The sequence below is a fragment of the Echinops telfairi genome, unplaced genomic scaffold (assembly GCF_000313985.2).
Source record: "Echinops telfairi isolate 266 unplaced genomic scaffold, ASM31398v2 ScPeMD7_3533;HRSCAF=4204_1, whole genome shotgun sequence".
Lineage (NCBI taxonomy): Eukaryota > Metazoa > Chordata > Mammalia > Afrosoricida > Tenrecidae > Echinops > Echinops telfairi.
In genome coordinates, this window is record NW_022107432.1 from 8,863,729 (window position 1) to 8,882,576 (window position 18,848).

An 18,848-nucleotide genomic window follows, 5' to 3' on the forward strand; every position below is an offset into this window, starting at 1 on the left:
AGCCATGGTATTCTCCATATGCCTCTGAAAGTTGGATATCGAATAAGGATGACCATAGAAGGATTTGTGTATTTCATTTATGGTTCTGGAGAAGAATATTGAAAGTACCATGGACTGTTAAAAGGACAAACCGATCTGTATTGAAGAAATAAGGCCAGAGTACTCCTTAGAGGCAAGGATGACAAGACTTAGTCTTACGTACTTTGGACAGACTCAGGAGAGACCAGACCCTGGAGAAGGACATGATGCTTGGTAAAGTTGAGGAGCGGCATGAAGGAAGACAACCCTCCATGAGATGGATTGACCCAGTGGCTGCGTCAGTGGGCTCAGGCATAGGAACAATTGTGAGGGTGGCACAGGACCCTGCAGTGCTTTGTTCCATGATGCCTAGGCTTACTACGGGTTGGAGTAGACTGGATGGCACCGAAGAACAATTGTGGAAAGCAATGTGCTGCTTTCTCAAAAAGTTGGCAATAGAAATAACATACCACCTAGTAATCCCTTTATGTGGTGTATATCCTAAAGAAATATGAGCCACAGCATGCATAGTCAGTCTCCTATTGTACTAGAACAGTCTCTGGCTGTTCTTGTCTTTCTTGGCTAAAAATGCGTGTTTCTTAGAGTTATCCTTCTCGCCATCTTTTTTATAGGCAACTTTTGGTAGAATTGTGCCTTCTGTGACCTCACCTTCCTGGGAAAAACATAGTGCTTGCAACTACTCAAAAAATAAAAAATAAAAAAACCAAAAAACAAACAAACAAACCAAAAAACACACAAAAAAACCCCAAAACTCTCCCTGGAGTTGATTCTAACACATAGTGACAGAGTAGGACCTGCGAGGCTGTAAATCTTTACAGGAGCCAGCAGCCTTATCTCTCTTCTGCAGAGTGCCTTGTGGGCTTGAACATTTAACAAGCGTTTTCTACTCTGCTGAATGTGTCTTACTCTGCTCCTTAGCACTCTGCCTTTTGGGTGGTATACACCATTTCCAGAGACTTGAGTGTCTAGCTGGAGAAGTGGTGGCCTAGCGGTTACCCCTTGGGCTACTAAACTCAAGGCCAGCAGTTCAAAACTACCAGCCACTCGGAGGGAGAAAGGCTTTCTTCTGTTGTAAGAGTTACAGCACCCTCTTTTGGGCAACCCCTGGGGCCAGGGTGCAGCCAAACTCACAGCTACCTCTGCTCCTTGTTTTTTACCAAGTAGGGACCAAAGTTGGCAACCTTCCCAAACTTACACATATGATCTTCTCATTTGATATGTAGACAGTAAATGGCCCATGTTGTATCTGATACCTTATTATCATTTTTATTTTCTAAATTAGATCGGAAGTGCCTTCGTGGCAAAAGCTATATTTTATACATTTTTGGTGGTTTCTGTGTTACAGCGTAACAATAGACAGTGCTTGCTATTACCATCAATCAGGGAAATGGAAAGGATAATTTTTCTTGCCTGATTTTACAAAATACCTAAACTCTGAATAATTTACAACTAGCTAAATTATTCAGGATTTATGATATAAGGAACATGCTTTAATGTAACAAATCAGGAGATCAGCATTTAAATATTTGATCTGTAGCTAGTTGTTTTTAACTTAATTTAAAAAATAATTTTATGGTCCTTTAGCTGACAACATAGTGAATTAGTTTTCCAGTCTGTAGTTTATACACAAATTGTTCTGTGGTATTGGTTGTAATTCCCAGTGTGTCAGCACTTGTTCCTGTTTCCTTCTGTGTTCCTCCACCTCTGTCTTCTCATCTTTGGTTTTAGTCTAATGCGATCCTTAGTGTCTCATAAAGTTGATTGGTCCAAGGAACACATTTTTCAAGGATATTGTTGCTTGTTTTATACTCTCATGTATCATTGGGCTGAAGGTGGCCACTGGGCATGCCAGGCTGTCTTTAGGGGTGAGCGGGAATCATACGCTGCAGATGCATCAGAGAACTTTACTGGAGAGTGGCACAGAAATGGCCCCTTCCCCCTTTATAAGGATGTACACAATTGTCAAGATTTTGATACACACTATTTATTTTGCTTTAGGTTAATTGTACCTTGATTAAAGTAAAACAAAATCAGACTAAGTTCAAATATCTTTCTTGCACAGAAGCGTCTCCATCCTGCAGGTGTTTTGTGTTTCAAACAGTTTCAGTGTCTTTCTGGGGAATCCATCAGAGGCTCTGTGGGGGAGGAAGACCATGTGATCTGCTTCTGTAAAGTTCACGGCCTAGAAAACCCCAGGGGGAAGTTTTTGGAATTGAGGACACCTAACAATATCAAAGGAAGCCCAAGGGGCGCAGTAGGCTCCTCATTGGGCTGCTAAGCACCAGATCAGGAGTTTGAAACACTGACAGCAGGTGAGGCTTTTGGTTCCAGAGTTACAGTCTTGGAAACCCGCAGTGGCAGTTCTGCAGATAGGGAGGCTAAGTTCGAGTCAAGATTGACTAATGGCTGGAAGTGAACAGTATCCAGGCTCTTTCCCTTGGGAATGAGGTAGGATGCCTGCTTCCTTTCTGTATCGCTAGTGCTTTGCACTCACTTGCTAGTCAGTGGCTTTTCTCGAGAGATGCATGTTGAATGAATGGAATGCTAGATTCTGAAAAAGGGCTGACTTAAAACAAATAAATAAAAATTTAAAAAAGGCTGACTTACTCATGAAAAAAGAAAAGAATGGATTTGGAAAGAGTGGGGATGGGCACTAGGATATTTAATATGATCTTTAATAACTTGTAAATCTAAGCTTCACAGGGTTTACAATTCACTCCAATTATTAATTTAATCATAGAGCTATATATGCAAAAATATAGATTGGGCTGGAATATTTTAGTGGTTTGCTTTAAACCCTGTAGTCACTAGGTGTCAGGTGATACCTGCCATTTAAAATTCCATTATTTTTCTACCTTCTTCCTTCACACTTTTATTTTGGAATAGGTTTGGGCTATTCCCTGATTTAGGTACTGGGAGAGAACACTCCATTATTTAAATACATTTTAGTTGATTTACAAACTTTATTTCTGAAGCTAGGCAAAAGTTGCTAAATGCTCAGTTGTTCTATATCTAGTAGACCACATGGTGGTGTGCTAGTCTATGAAGGAACCCAGTAGCTTGTCTGTTGGGAAAAAATCCTTAGCATTTTAAATGACCACCCGACACAGGGACTTCAGGGTTAACCCCACATAGTTCAGATGATAACAGTAGTACCTAGTGAGATATGGTGTGTGTGTGTGTGTGTGTGTGTGTGTGTATGTATACCTCCAATACAAATTGGGGGCTACTTATAAGAATGACTGCTTGGTACTTTTCTGAAGTTGTAAAACAATAGTCTGCATTTTAATTGCTGATCTCATATTGGCATATTTTTTCACAATTTTTCTAAATATTCTGAGTGATGTTTTCTATTGAATTGTCATAGGCATTGATCATGTAAATAAAATGTATCAATATTTAATGAATGCATACTCTATTTTAGTGGTTATAGCATAACTGATTTTACCTTCCTTTGATACTTGAGTGACTCCACATTTTCCTCGTAGCTAACCCGAACGTTGCTGTTGCTAGATGCCACAAAAGCAGCTCTGACTCTTAGTGACCCTGCGTACAACAGAACAGAAGGCCGCCTGGTCCGCACCATCTTCACCTTTGTTATATTTGCACTCATTGTAGCAGCCACTGTGTCAGTCCCTTTCATTGAGGGCTCTCTGTCTTTCTAGGGACTGGTCCCTCTGGATAACATAGCCCAAGTACAGGAGACGGAGCCTTGCTTCTAAGGAGCAATCTGGGTATATGTCCTCTAAGATAGAGTTAGTGCAGCCCGTGCACTTTCCGTATTCTTCGCCCGTGCCCAAACTCAAATGCATCACCTCTCATCAGGTCTGTCGTGTTCATTATGCAGCTTCAATGTGTGTATGAAGTGAGTGGAAGTACTAACTAGTGGCAGTGGAGCCCACCACTGCCCCGAGGCAGTTTTACTCTCCTGTTGGTTCGCTCCAAGTTGGATTCAACTTGATGGCAGTGGATTTGGAGTTTTGGTGAATGCATATTGAGTATTATCTTATAAAAATTATCTTTCGTGCTGAGCATTTCCCGAATTGTGGACTCAATTCTAGAGGCAATATAGCATTAGGGGTTAGCAACATGGATTCTGAGATTGGGCTGCCTCGGCTTGAGTCCAGCGTTCTTCACTTACCCATGCTCAGATCTTTACCAAGTTACTAAGCAGCATACTACCCAGTGTTCCCATCTGGAAAGCAAGAATAATAGTCTTCCATTGTGAAGATGTAAAATATGAAGATGTACTGGGCCTGGCATAAAATAATTGCTCTATATACATGCCAAGCACATTACTGTATGAGAACACAGAACATGGTGAACATTTAAAAACCTTTAGATCAAAATGGCCAAATTCCTGAAATGATATTGTTACTTCTCATAAGATAACTTACCTGTTCATTAATTAAAATGTGAGAACAAAAAAGATATTGCTTCTTATTTTTCACGATATATACTGTATCTTCTTCTGCTTAACTGTCTTAGGGACTGTTGTTAATTGTCATCGAGTCCGTTCTGACTCACAGCGATCCCTTGTGCGCTCTCTACGGTTTTCAGTGCTGGGACCTTTCAGAAGCACAACACCAACCTGCCTTTCAAAGCGCCTGTAGGTGGACTCCAACTGCCAAACTTGGCTGCTTGTCGAGTACTTTGCATTTGCACCACCCATATTACTTTCTCCAGGAGACAGGTCCCAAGAGTCACAGAATTTGAAAGCTTGAGTCACAACTCTGTAGAGACAGTGAGCGTGCATAGAGGGATCTTAAAGCTTCTGGAAACCTATCTGAGAAGAGTGTCTACTTTCAAAATTGGCTGTGGTTTTCTTTCCTTTGAAATTTATGCAGTTTGTTAAGGAGCAGTGTTGTGATGATTAAGGCCTTATGTCAGCTCATCTGGCCTACGATTCTCTGCTTTCAGTTTTCAAGAAGAGCCAGCAGATGAAACCTTTGTTCTAAAAGAAGGTGTAGCTTGAAAATGATCAACTAAGATAATGTCCTTTAGTGAGTATACTGAGGAGGAAGCTGTGCTGCCCTCTGACTTCCATCAGAGCTATTAATACTCTGTGTTTTACATATTGACAGTTTTATATGAACTTTGGTTTGGAGATTGAGTCCTTTGCTACAACATGTTTGAAGATCTTTTCCCCAGGAAGCATTAAGCCTCAGGGAGAAGTCTCCTGGCACCCCAGACATTGACGAGGCATATGTATGCCTTGTCTTTTGTTCATCGGAGCGCCTGGGTGTGGTTGTGGCAGGTGGGTGTGGATGGGACTGAGTCCTTATCGGATGGGGTTGCCACATGGGGTCTATGGCTTCAGAAACCCACTGGGGCATGAGTGCTCCGTGAGCCTATAACTAACGCAGGTCCCCACACCAGCTGTAAACTACATTTAAATAAAACAAACTAGCAAAAAAACTGCATGGGAGGCAGTGTCGTTGTGAAACAAACCCAAGCTGAACATAGTTTCCAGTGCCTCAGAGTAGCTAGCTGACTTTGGTGTTCCCCACCCTTTTATCCCTGCTGCTGACTCACTCTGGGGCTGGTCTTGCTGTATTATAGGAATGAAAATGTGCCGTGAATCACACTTATAATTTCCATTGATTTAATAAGGTGTGCACTCCTGTAAAAGAACCTTACACCTTGGCCAGAATGAAATAGATCAGAGTTGTATTCAGGGATCACTAAGATGCTAGATCACCGTTGTGTCATGAAAAATGAAATTTGTTAGAGGAATATTAGACTGTATATTAAGATATATTTGACTTTAGCCTAGGCCAGAAAGACTATGGTTATACTCAGGGCAAACAATTGCAGTTTGTCATTGTACAGGAGCCTGCCCCGCATGACCATGACTCTCAAGTTCTTATCTTTGTCCTGTTCTCTTTTTTTTACATGATCACTTTGAGCAGAATGATGGATTTCTCCTTGCCTTGTTTCTTCAATTTAGAGGAATGCTGTGCAGTTTTTTTGTAGAAGGGCTATTTTCCTCAATAGTTGACACTTAATTTAGTTTTTATTAATAATTTATTTATTTTGGAACTGATATGGCCTAAAATTAAAATAATGTTTTATTTCATATCCCTTTATAGGTTCCTTGATATTAGAAATTGCATGGGCCTATAATTTTTATCTTAGTTTTTCTTTAACAGTAAAAGGAGGTGAATGATACATGTATTCAGTAGGGGGATTTTTGTGTGTGTGTGCTAGATTCTATGAAATGCTATAATGCAGAGCACTGCATCTTTTAATATTATTGTGTATCATCTTATTTAATTTTTACAGTAATTCTCTGTGGCAGGTATGTAGTAGGGATCTGAAGAGGAAGGCTCAGTTTTACAGATAAGGAAACTTAAGTTCAAACTCACTGCCATCAAGCCGATTCCTACTCATAACAGCTCTAAACCGAAGTAAACGACTTTCTCAAGTTCAGATGACTGGCCAGTGTAGATGCCAGGATCTACACTGGATTTGGACCCAAGTTTGTGTATATTCATTCCTAAGTCATGTTCTTTATCTCCACCGCAGCTCCCTTTTATATACCGAAATCTAAAAGCCTTAATAGTTGATTTAATGTAAACAGGCATTCGTTGTCTAGACTGCAATGAGAAGTAATTGGAGGTAAGAGGAAATAGGGTTATTTACCAGAAACTGACAGTTATAAGAAATCTGAGAAACCATATATATTTGTTTGGAATTTTATCTGAGTTATTAGAGGTCATAATTCAATAATTTTCAAGGGTATCTTGTGTTAATTTATATCTTAAAGTGAACTGTTCTCTAGATAATGATAACTCTACTTAATAGTTCAAATGCATTTTTTCAAAACTCAAAACTTTAGCTTCCAATTACCTAAGATACTTGTAAACTTAATGGGTTTTTCTTTTATGTACGTAGCATAGAAATAATGATTTAATATGTTTTTGTGCATTTATATAATGTCTTTGTCCTTTAGGCTGTTTTCATCTAAATTGGGCCTCCAAATTCTACTTCTTCTTTTAATTTGTTGAGTTGTTTAAGATTTTGTGAATTCGGATCAGGTTTACATTCATCAATTCTTAAACATCTTGTTTCATGTTATTGATTGGGCCTCTGAATTCTATAAAGAAAGACAAAGATAGAAAACATAAAAAGAAGTCTTATTTTTTTAAGTCAGATTTCTTCAGTTAGTATAATATAGATAAAGAATTGTAGAAACACTTGCACTTAGCAGTAACTCAGAATGGCAGAAGCTTGACTATAGACTTTCCTTGATCTAGCAGTGTAGCTGTAATTATAAAACTCTTCATGCTCATGAGGCACTCTGTGTTGCTCTGGGATAGTCAATGGACTATTAACCACAAGGATGGTGGTTTACACGCAATAGACACTCCGGAGAAAAATGAGGCTGTCTGTTCCTGTAAAGATGTGCAGAAACCCTATATTGGGTCACGAGGAGTTGGAATGGACTCAATGTCAGTGCATTTGGTTTGTTAGGTTTTTTTTAGGGGGGGGTGCTCATGTTTTAGGTAGGAAAAAGAAGATAAAAGGCAGATTTTAGGAGTTTTATATTCTTGGTAAACTGCGAGAACAGATATCAGTAAATTCCTCTTGAGAACAGAAACCCAAAGCTTATTGTTCCCAGTCACCAATATTGTTGCCCCTTAGCCTGAGCTCTGGCTACTGCTCTGATGGGAAAGCATGGGGTCTGATTATTGATGGAGAAGGAGGGAAGGTAGCGAGTATACAAAAAGAGTGTTTGTGCTCAGAGATTTATGCCTTCCATTGTTCTATGCCATTTAGCCTCAGCTTGCTTATTATTATTAGCACATTCTACTCTCGTCTTGTTTCTGGATTCGTGACAAATGAGGGCAAAACTATATGGCATTTTTGTTCTATGGCAATAAAACTTCGAACAAAGATACTCTCCAAGTAGGGTGATTTCTGAATATATTCTCGGTTATTGATTCTCTTTTCAGAGGCTTCCTAAAGCCTAGTCGTTAGTATGCCAGCCTGGCAACCATCCTCTGAAGAAGATGTCACCAACTGCTGCCTCCACCTCTGCTCACTCCTCCCCTCTTCTGCTCCTGCAGCCATCAGCCCAAGAGCAAATCCAGCCACACCTGTAGTGCTTAGCTTTCTCATTAGACCGGAACTGGGTGCTCTGACCGGTCCTTTTTATGTACCTGCTATTTCCCTGGAGCCCTGATTGCCTAGTGGGCTATGTGTTGGGCTGCTAACCACAAGGTCAGCCATTTGAACACAGCAGTCAAACCCTGGGAGAAAGACGAGGCTTTCTATGTCCATAAAATTGACATCCTTGGACACCCAAAGGGGCCGTGCTGCCCTGCCCTACAGGGTTTCCATGAGTCGGAATTGACTTGATGGCACTGAGTTTAGTTTAGAGCTATAGAGTCTACCAGAATATTCAGTGATTTTTTAATAAGTAGCACATAAATGCATCCCTCCTTTAGAATATTGTTCTAAAATATGTAGAATGAAATATGAAAGATGCTTTATCAACTCTCCTCCCAGCTTCTTCTCAATTTTCCTGATGAAATTGTTGTTTCCAATGAGATGTGCAACCTTTTTATGTACTTCCTAGTTTGGATTTCCTCACTTAGGTCTATATCCTCAAATGGTTTTTCATATCACCATATATAACATCTTAATATTTTTTTGGATCAGCAGACTATTATTTAGTCTCTACTAATAGACATTGAGATTATTTAAAATATTTTGCTTAGGTACACTTCCTTGTATGCTAATCAGATATAATCAACTGTTTCGTGAGTATTTCCAAGAAGTAAAATGGTTGGTTCAGAAAGCACATAGACTTTAATAATGTATACAACCAATTTTCACCCACCAATATTAAACAGAACCACTTGATAGTCTGCAGTAGGTATCATCCTTATACATTTGTTCCAATATGAAATCATATCTTATTCATTTTCATTTCCTAATTAGAGGGAGGCTGAGCATTTTCTCATAGCTTTATACTGGTCATTTGCTTTCTTTATGTAAATTGGATGTTCTCATAATTTGTATTTTTTGGGAAAGGGAGAAGTGTTACCCCTTTTGTGCTGATTAATAAAGTTCTTAATCTACTTTGGAATGATAGGAGCCATTTTTGTCTCGTTTCTGACGTCACTGGAATGGTTTCAACTTTGCAATAATTGATTGGGTTTCCTGGTTTGAAATAAATTTGAAATTTTGTTGTATGCTTTTGGGGCAATTGCTGAAATGGTAATATATTTCTTTAAAAATTTATTTAAAAATAAATATATGAATGGATTTCTAGTGATTGACCAATTATTACATTTCTGGGGTGACCCAGCTTGATGAAACTATGCTATTCTTTTATATTTGGACTTGAAGGTTTTGTGTAAGATTTTTGTGTCTGTTCTCTGAAGTGATATTAACCTGTGGATGTTTGGTTTTGTGTTAATGGTATGTTCTCTGGTTATGCTTTGAGGGGGACAGGGGGTGCTTTCCTTCTTTTTCTATGTGATGGATTTTTTTTTAATATAACATGGAGTTAAATAGTCTTTCAACAATCTGGTTGAATTTGTCTTTGGAACCACATGATCCTGAGTTTTGAGGAGGTAAATATTTGTCTAACTTTGTCTAGCCTGTTCTGTAATTTTAAAATCTACCATTCCTAAGACGATTTTGTTAGAACACCATCTATTTTTCCTATTGACATAAAGCTGTATTATAATAAAGTATCTTTTCTATCTGTGGCTATTTACTCATTGTAATTTTTAATAGTATAGAATGATCTTTTCATGTACTTCCAGATAATATAGGTCGGATGATTTTACTGTATCTTTTTATGGGAGCTGTGGAGGCGGAGTGATGATGCATTTGGGCTGCTAACTGCAGGGTCAGCAGTTTGAAACCACAAGCAGTTCCTCTGGGGAAAGATGAGGCTTTCTACTCCCCCCAAGAGCTACAGTCTTAGAAGTCGACAGGGGTAGTTGTACCCTGCTCTGTAGGGTTACCATGAGTCAGAATTGAGGTGTTTTTTAGTTGTTGTTTTGTTTTATAGCTTTTTTCAGTTTCATGCTTATCTCGAAATATCTTCTTTTTTTTTCAGTTGTCTCTCATTTCTTGGCATAAGGGTTAAAGGTTTTTGAAATGTAAAGAGCTTCTTTGTGAAGACTACTATTTGAATATGCCGATAATTTTCCCCTGAAACATAACCAGTACTAAATATTTAGCACAGAAATTGTGGCTAAGTGCTGATTGCTACAAAAACCAATGCCAATTTTATATAAATTCAAATATAAGCAAGTAATGATTATATATATATATATATATATATTTTTTTTTTAAGGCTAAGAAAATCATCAGCATTGGAAATTTAAATAGGTAAAGCCACTGATGCCCTGTAGAACTTTTTTGTGTTGTCAGTTCTTTTGGAAGGGGAAAAAATAGGTTCAAGGCATGACGATTTGAATCTCAAAATGTGAATGAAGAAAACCTTTCTGAACTAAAGCCTTAAAATATTTCTTTGCAGCATGTATCAGCATGTGAATCTGCCTTTGCCGAAAATAATGAAAGCAGAGAGTAACAGTGGGACTGTTAAAATAGGTTTTTAAAAACTACCATGGGTTGAGGAACTCTCTTCTGTTGGCCTTCTTCATCTACCTAGCAGCTGCACTGTCCAGCGTGCATGAGGAGGCCTGAGCTCTAGGGTGGCGAGGAGGGTTTAATTGGGCAGAGGGCAGGTTGCAAGGTGAGGAGTGCAGGAGTGTTGGTAGCTCCTGGTGGCTTGAAGTGCTGCTAACATAAGCACTGCATGTTGTCTGAGCAAGAGCAGCACCTAGACTGGAGTCACCCCCTTTGTGTCCGAAGCCACACCTGACGTGTGACTCATCCTGACCTGCATAGGTTTTTCCAAGCCAGATTTTCAATGAACTATAGAGCCAAGTTAAGAAAACCGAGCAGATCTTTTTTCAACTTTACTGTTTGAGTTGTGGAAAGTTTGAGCTGGAAGCTGTTGGACAACCAAGGTATGACTGTATAATGACTTTTTTCCAATAACTTCTTGGAGCCCCTTCATATTTGTATAGCATTGTGGTTCTCTTGCCTCCGTGTTTAGAATCACAGACCTGCAAGGGGGCGGGGTGAGGGGGGTGAAGGGGTAGCGGGGGATTCTCTCTTCAGTGCAGTCTCACCGCTGAAGATTTTGCGAAGCTTCTCCATTTTTTACTTTTTGTTGTTTAATTTATTTTTAAAGGTTAGCATTTTGCTTTCTGAATAAAAAATTTGGGTTGGTATGAGGTTAATAGTGTGTGTGCTTTGTTTGTCTAGCAGAACTATTCAAAACCCAAACCCACTGTCATTGAGTTGATTCTGGTCTGGTTCATAGAGACATTTTTATAGGTTTTTCAAGACTAAATTTCTATGGAACCAAGAGCCTCAACTTTCTTCTGCAAAGTGACTGGTGGGTTTGAACCGCCAACTTTGTGATTAGCAAACCAATGAACCACCAGGGCTCCTTGGCACATACTAACTGCACTCTAAATATTTGATATTGTCATCCTGTTTTCAATGTATTAGGCGAGTTCAGATTTTTTTTTCTTTCTACCCTGTTTCCCCCAAAATAAGACAGTGTCTTATATTAATTTTTGCTCCCAAAGATGTGCTAGGTCTTATTTTCAGGGGATGTCTTATTTTTCCATGAAGAAGAATAGGGTACACATTTATTGTTGAACAAAAAAAGGGAAATTTATTACCTGTATACAGTACGGTAGTAGTTGTCATCACAAACCAGCATAACCAGACAAACTAAATCCTACAGTATCAAAAATTTCTTGTTAGTACCATTATTTCCATGTACAGCAATCTATGGTACATTTACTCATTTATTCAATGACAGTCATGTCATCATCTTCTGGAACGTCATCATAACAATCCAAGCCCTTATTTTCGGGGAGGTCTTATTTTGGGGGAGATGTCTTATATTTCAGCGAGAGGCAAAACTGTAAGTAGGTCTTATTTTGGGGGGATGTCTTACTTTCGGGAAAACAGGATAGTAGACGCAGGGACTTGGGAGAAACAGAGGCAATTAGAAAGAGAAGTGGAGGAGGTTACTTATTAAGCAGATAACTTTGAACTAGCATGAGGGGGGGCCTTCAAAAAGTTTGAGGAAAATTTCCTGTCTTTCAATTCCATTTTTACACAAACTTTAGAAGTCCCTCATATATTTCTATTGATGTTAAATATATTTGGTAGAGGTATTACCTTGAAGGATGTATGTCTAACCTATTAGGTCAAGGTCCCTTAATTCTGTTACTATTGAGCATATCTGGGATGAGTTAAACAAGTTAGACTGGATTTTTTTTTTTATTCCACAGGAATTCTAGCGGGGGTGGGGGCAGGGGGGAGTTAGAAGAGCGAGAATGTGATTAGCGCGCACACACACACACGCGCACACACACACACACACACACACCACATGGCTAGGGAATTAAAAACGTCCTTTTCATGTACTTCATATAAAGAAATTTAAGACTAAAAGCATAATTAGACAATTTATTTTTGAGCTTATTCTGTGTCCCCTGCAAAGTAGTCCAGGAGGCTGGCTTTGCTATTGTTTACTTAAGAGGGGGAGCTTGTAAGTAGGAGTGTCTCGTCAGTGTTTCCTTTCCACTTAGCAAGTTAACAAGAACTGTGACACATGAATTTGTACGGAAAGAGTATAGGGATCTATTGGACATTTTTCCCGGAGAATGATGGGGCAGCTCGTGAAGAATGGTCAAGATTGGAACGCAAAGCTGGTGGGATTGATGTGCTGTCTGGGTGAGTAGTACGACCTGTGATACCACCTTCGTATTTTCAGAACCCGGAAAGGAAGGTGGTACTACCTGCACTGGTTCGCACTGTGGGGGTTGGCAGCTTGCAGTGGGGCACCTTTCAGAAGTCTGGATGGGCTCCAACAACAATCTCTGAGGCTGCTTAAAGAACACTGTCCCCTGAATTGTCTTGCAGAGCCTAAGAATATATGCAGTTGGTATTTATTGTGTGCAGTACTGTTTGCTCTGATAGGACTTTACTGAAAAGAAGTTTGTGTTATAATTAGTGCTCTCTCTTTGCCGTTTTTCCTTCAAAATTATTTTCTTCTTTTCTTTACGCATAGTGTTTTTGAGTAATTTGAGCCATGTTGTATTTTATAAGGGGAACATAAATACATGTTTATATTTAAATCTTACTCTATAAGTGAAATGGTTTTTAGAGGAATGTACTAAAGTTTCATTCAGAAAAATACCCAGATGGTCTGTAAGACCAGTGGACTCAGTTAAAATCACAGGATAAGATTTTCCGTATTGTTGGCCTGGCAACATTGACTAAATATAAATTTTGCTGTTAGACAGCCCTGACTGCAGTGCCACAAAGAAGCATTTACAGTCTGGGAGCTGAAGACTTGATGGTGTAATTTGGCATACTCCCCTTTGAAATGACTTCATTTTGAAATAGTGCATCTGCAAAGTTGTAGACCACAACGTCCCCCAGCCTTAAATTACTTTCTGATTTTAAGTGGTTCCCTTGAACAACTTTGGAACATTGAAGTCCATATTATGCTTAGCTTATTACTGTAGCCTTGTGGTGAGAACATTGTAGCATGAAGGCATGTCCCTTGTTGGTTGAATGGGACTCAACTAGTTGTATCATGCTTTAAAAGAAAGGGTTTAGGTTCTACTGTTAGAAAACAATAACGGAATTCATGAATTACATGGGTGTTACTTAGCTTTAGTTTTTGTACCTTACTCATGTGCTTTAACTGTGGATACTAATTCCCAGATAATGACCTCAGTATTATGTGCCAAATACTTAGCACACCTGTCTTAAGTTTTCAGCAGTGCTTTAGAGACTTTAGCAACAACCACAACAAAGTCTCAGCAATCAAAATAACCTTCTAATAGTTGTATTATTTTAGTGAATCTCTCCTATGTGCTTGGAGGTAAAGTACTTGATTTAAAAAAAAAATAATTTTATTGGGTGCTCGTATATACAACTCTTCTCACAATCCATACATACATCCACTGTGTCAAGCACTTTTGTACACTTGTTTCCCAATCAGGTTTATTAATGTACCACTTGGGTAAAATTTTACCAGTAAGTGATTGGTCTTATAAATGCTGTTCCCTTTTTTTGTTTTCAGTATAAGACTAGTCTTACTAGCTTAGAAAAGATCAGATCTATTTTGTCAACCTTTCTATATCAGGAGAAAAAATTATGTAAGACACACAATGTGGTGAATATAATGGAATTTGTAAAAGTTTATATTATGTGATGATTACATTAATTAAATTTTGGAGGATGGTTACAGGCATACACAATCTTAATTTTGAAAGTTAATACGAAAGCTGTCAATTCTTGAACTATAATGTTCAAGTTATGTATGTTCAAGATGTATTAGTTAATAATACATCTTATATTTCTTGAAGTTTTAGCATCAGGAACACAGGTTATCAGTTGGACAGAATACTATCTAAACCAGCTAGCTAGGAAACAATTTTCCTTTTGTACAGTGTTCTTTTTCTGCTGAGGACTCAGAAAGCGTTGCTGAAAATGTGCTATGGGTGCTCCCCTTTGGTGGAGAGGTTCCAGTGTTTTCATTGACTTATCCAAAGGTCACCTCATTCAGCAGGGCCTGATTTCCCAGCACCTTGTGTGTGATGGAAATGCTTTTTATTTCTGTGCTTCCTTCTGAAGGATGATAGTCTCTTGGGGAAGTGGAAGCAACTCTGGAGGTAGCCACAAGATGAGCACTAGCCACGGGTCTTTTATTCTTAAGTTATTATATTAAGGTTTCTTCTTGATGAAGAACTCTCTATGTCTAGCAAATGCCTTGCTGCTCTTTTTCCTCAGGGCCAACTCTCTCCTCATGAGTCTTTACAGGATGAATGCTACCAGCTTCCCTTCATTGGCATGCTTACTCTAGAGCAAGGTGCTCTTGCTAGATGATGAGCAAGAACCAGTACTCTTCCTGTTAGCTTGAGTCCCAGCCCCACCATGGCTCATCACTGGAGCCTGATAGATGTTCGAGTGACTAACTGACAAAAGCATAGATTCTGCATTTCATTAGTAAGGAGGTCTGGTATTTTGCTTCTTTTTATTTTTAATTAAGAGTTTAGGTTCAAGACACTTACTTAGGTGCCATTAGTGCATTAAGAGGTATAGATAGTAGTGTGTGCTACGGTATTTAAGGAAATATACTTTAGATTACTGGGTTCAGTCCTTTTAGATACACACTTAACCCATGTCATGGGCATTGACTTATTGAATGCCTGGAAGCATTGTGGCATCTAATATGGGGTGGATGAAGATGAATGGGGTGTAGATGATGACCCTGAGCAAACCACACACTAATATGAGGAATTAATAAATGTGAGTGATAATATTGTTTAATAATTATTAGTATCATTGCTTTTGGCAGAGTAGTTATGTGCAAAGTACTTGGGAATTGGACTTGGGCAAATTATTACATAAATTCTGAGTATTTGTACTCAGATCTAGAAAGCTTCTATATTTCATGTCTGCTTCCTACAATCCCTTTTCCCATTTATTAATATCTAATGTTTAATCTAAAAGGAGATTAGACACTTGAGGCATTGGCAGAACCAACCCATGTTTTTATTAGTCTCTCAGAAGATTTCAGTCTCCCCCTTCACTGTATAACCACCCCACCCACCCACCCCCCGCCCGGGACCCTTATTCTGTTTGTTGGGTCTGTAGGTTCATCACTCATGGGTTTGATATATCGAAAAACATATAACAGAAATTCAAGGGGACTACCCACAATGACAAAATACATTAAGAGATAAATCCCAGTATAAAACACACACACACACACACTGTTGAAAACCAGGCCCAATGCACATTAGATGTGCGATCAAGTGACAAGTTTTCAGCTGTTCCAGTCAGGTATTATTTTGATCTCCTATAGTCACCTGTCCAACACACTGTGCCAATGGCAATGCCAATGCCAATGGCAAATTGTTCTAGAGCAGTACCGGCCAATGGGAATTTTTGTGGTGGTGTGTGTGGTCTCAGTCATCGCTGTCCAGAAAGTAACCAGGAAGCCACAGGTTGAGCACTTGAAATGTGGCTAATATAATCATCAAACAGAATTATTAACTTTATGTAATTTTAATTAATTTGGATTAAATTTAAGTTAGTTATATGGGACTATTTGCTACTGTATTGAACATAGTTCTAAGGATTTAAATTAAATTACACTTCCAGTGACACTCTGCAAGGTTGTTTGTGGTATTGTCGACCTTCATATGTTATTTCCCACAAACTCTTGGCAGTTTGATAAGATGCGTTATCTGTGTTATTTGCACTATGATTGTCTAGTGAGATTGAAAGGCGCTCTAGTGGGGTAGTGGTTATGTGTTGGGATCCTCAGGGTCCACTATTTGAAACCACTAGCAACTCTGAGAGAGAAAGACAGGCTTTATTTTATTAAAGAAATATTTTTTGTCCACGTACATATTCAGGTGCTCACCTTTCTTATTTCTAAGTGCTTTAAAAATATTAATAATCCTCTGTCTCGTTGTATACTTTTCCCCACTTGATTTTCCCTTATACTTTTCATTAAGGAGCTCTGGTGGCTTAGTGGTTATGCGTTCAGTTTTGCTGATCTCAAAGTCAGCAGTTCAAAACCATCATCTACTCCTCGGGAGAAAGATGAGACTTTCTGCTCCCACATAGATTTACAGTCTTGGAAACCTTCAGGGGCAGATATGCTCTGTCCTATCGGGTTGCCAGGAGTCAGAACTGACTCAATGGCAGTGAGTTTGTTTGAGTTTCATCCTCGGTCACATGTTGCATACTTTTCTTCCATTTGATTTGTTCTTACATTTGTTATTATGTTTATTTTGGAAATCATAAATACTGTTTGTAGAAGGCACGGATACTTCTAATAAACAAAATAAGCATTTTCAAGAAATCTGGTTCCAATTTAATAGTTTAAGAAGGGTGCAGAGGTGAAATGAGGAGAAAAAGCTGAAGGGAAAAAGCGAGGTATGTTTTACCCCCAGGGAAAGGTTACACAGAGTCTGATTGTGGTGAGAGAGCAAGGAGCAAGATTTATGCCCCGCTGTAGAAAGGAGGGAGGGAGGAAACAGGAAAGCAGGGAATTGCTGCCCAGAAGTGGAAAGGAAGGAAGGATGCGGTTGTGAATGTTAGTTCTTGGTGGGGGAAGACTGATCCCGGGCCCTCTGCACCAGAACTGCAGTGATCAGGAGAGTGTTACTCTCCACAGTGAGGATCTAATTGGGGGGTTTCTTACAGACAAACTAGAAAGAAGCAGCATGGTTGTAATTAAATTAGGGCTTGACTTCAAGCCAGAAGGCCTACTTTTAAATTGTGCCTTTTATCAAAACTATAAATCCCACGTTGGGTAAGAGTGGGCCAGTTTCCTCTTTTGCGAAATGGAAATAACACTAACTACCTGTCAGGTGAAGAGCACACACAGCCAGTGCCTGTTAAAGTGCCTTGGGTGGTTCTCCTGCAAGGCCCGCCCTGCAGCTCTAAGGTGAGAGCAGACCGTTCTGTGCAGGTGAGGTGAAGTTGCAGACAGAGGGCAGGTCGAGTTCCTTTATTTAATGGAATGCTGTTGGAAAATAGAAGTGGTCTGATAGAGAGATCTTTAACACTTTCTTACAGATAACTTTAAACCGCCCACATTTAAGAAGAAAATTCAGATGTACTCAACAATATGTTTAAATGCCTTATTTTTGTTGATGTGCGTAATCACCAATAAATTCTTCACTGATCATATATCGTTTTCTCCTTTTTTTCAGATGAACGGGACAAAGTTCAGAAGAAAACGTTTACAAAATGGATAAATCAGCATCTCATGAAGGTCAGTTTACATTTCTTTCACAGGGAATTCTTTTGCATAGTTAAATTTTTGAACAGTTGTTGACTCAATAGCCCTAAAGTCCAGCTTTTAAACAGCACTTGAAATTTTAAATATCAGAGCATTTCACTTGCATTTCAGGTCTCTGTAATTATTGGGTGGGTAATGACAGCGGTGGGGAGATGAGTACACAGTGATTGCAGTGTGTTCTGTGACATTAGCAAAACCGATCATTATTGGACTCTAAAACGTCTCAGCCATTTAAGAGAAATGTAAATATTTACATGATAGGGCATGGTTAAGAGGCACTGCTCAGTAAGACTACTTGCTTCAAAATTCAAAAAGTATCAGTTTTAAATGAGAATAAAAATAGATTTTTATGTCACTTTACCTAGTATACTTGGTAACATGCAAGGATTGGAAGTTAGGTATACATTTCTCTGTGGAAAAATGAATAATTATAGTTCTTAAATTAATATTTATTTGCGTTCCATGGATCCCTTTGAAAATATAACAAAAGCCCTCTAGAAATATTTGCAACCTTTACGTATAATATAGTTGTTAAAATTCATTTACCTACAAGGAAGATATGTTAATGACCATTATTCAAATTTTCGCCACAATCACTTATGCAAAAGATGAAGAAATTGAACGTTTTTACCAACATCTATAGTCTGAAATTGAACAAACATGCAGTTAAGATGCACTGGTAACTACTGATAATTGGAATATTAAAGTTGGAAACAGAGACATATCAGTACTTGCAAAATGTGTCTTTGGTGACAGAAACAAAGCTGTAATTACATGATGGAGTTTGACAAGACCAATGACCTGCTCATTGGGAATACCTTGGGAATTCATTGGGAATAGTAATGACTTATTTCAGCTACATACACGGCAACTATACATACAAGTGGGTCTCACTTGATGGAATAAGCAAGAATCA

The 18,848-nt window shown here is 38.8% G+C and overlaps 1 protein-coding gene across 4 annotated transcripts in view; it reads left to right on the forward strand.

Moving 5' to 3' along the window:
- DST (dystonin) overlaps window positions 1–18,848 on the forward strand; it is a 527,522-nt gene that overhangs the window by 228,450 nt on the left and 280,224 nt on the right. For all 4 annotated transcript variants that reach the window (XM_045294845.1, XM_045294847.1, XM_045294848.1 and 1 more), the window contains exon 5: window positions 17,844–17,905. In XM_045294845.1, coding sequence (XP_045150780.1) covers window positions 17,844–17,905 — 62 coding nt within the window. The remainder of the gene's footprint in view (window positions 1–17,843; window positions 17,906–18,848) is intronic.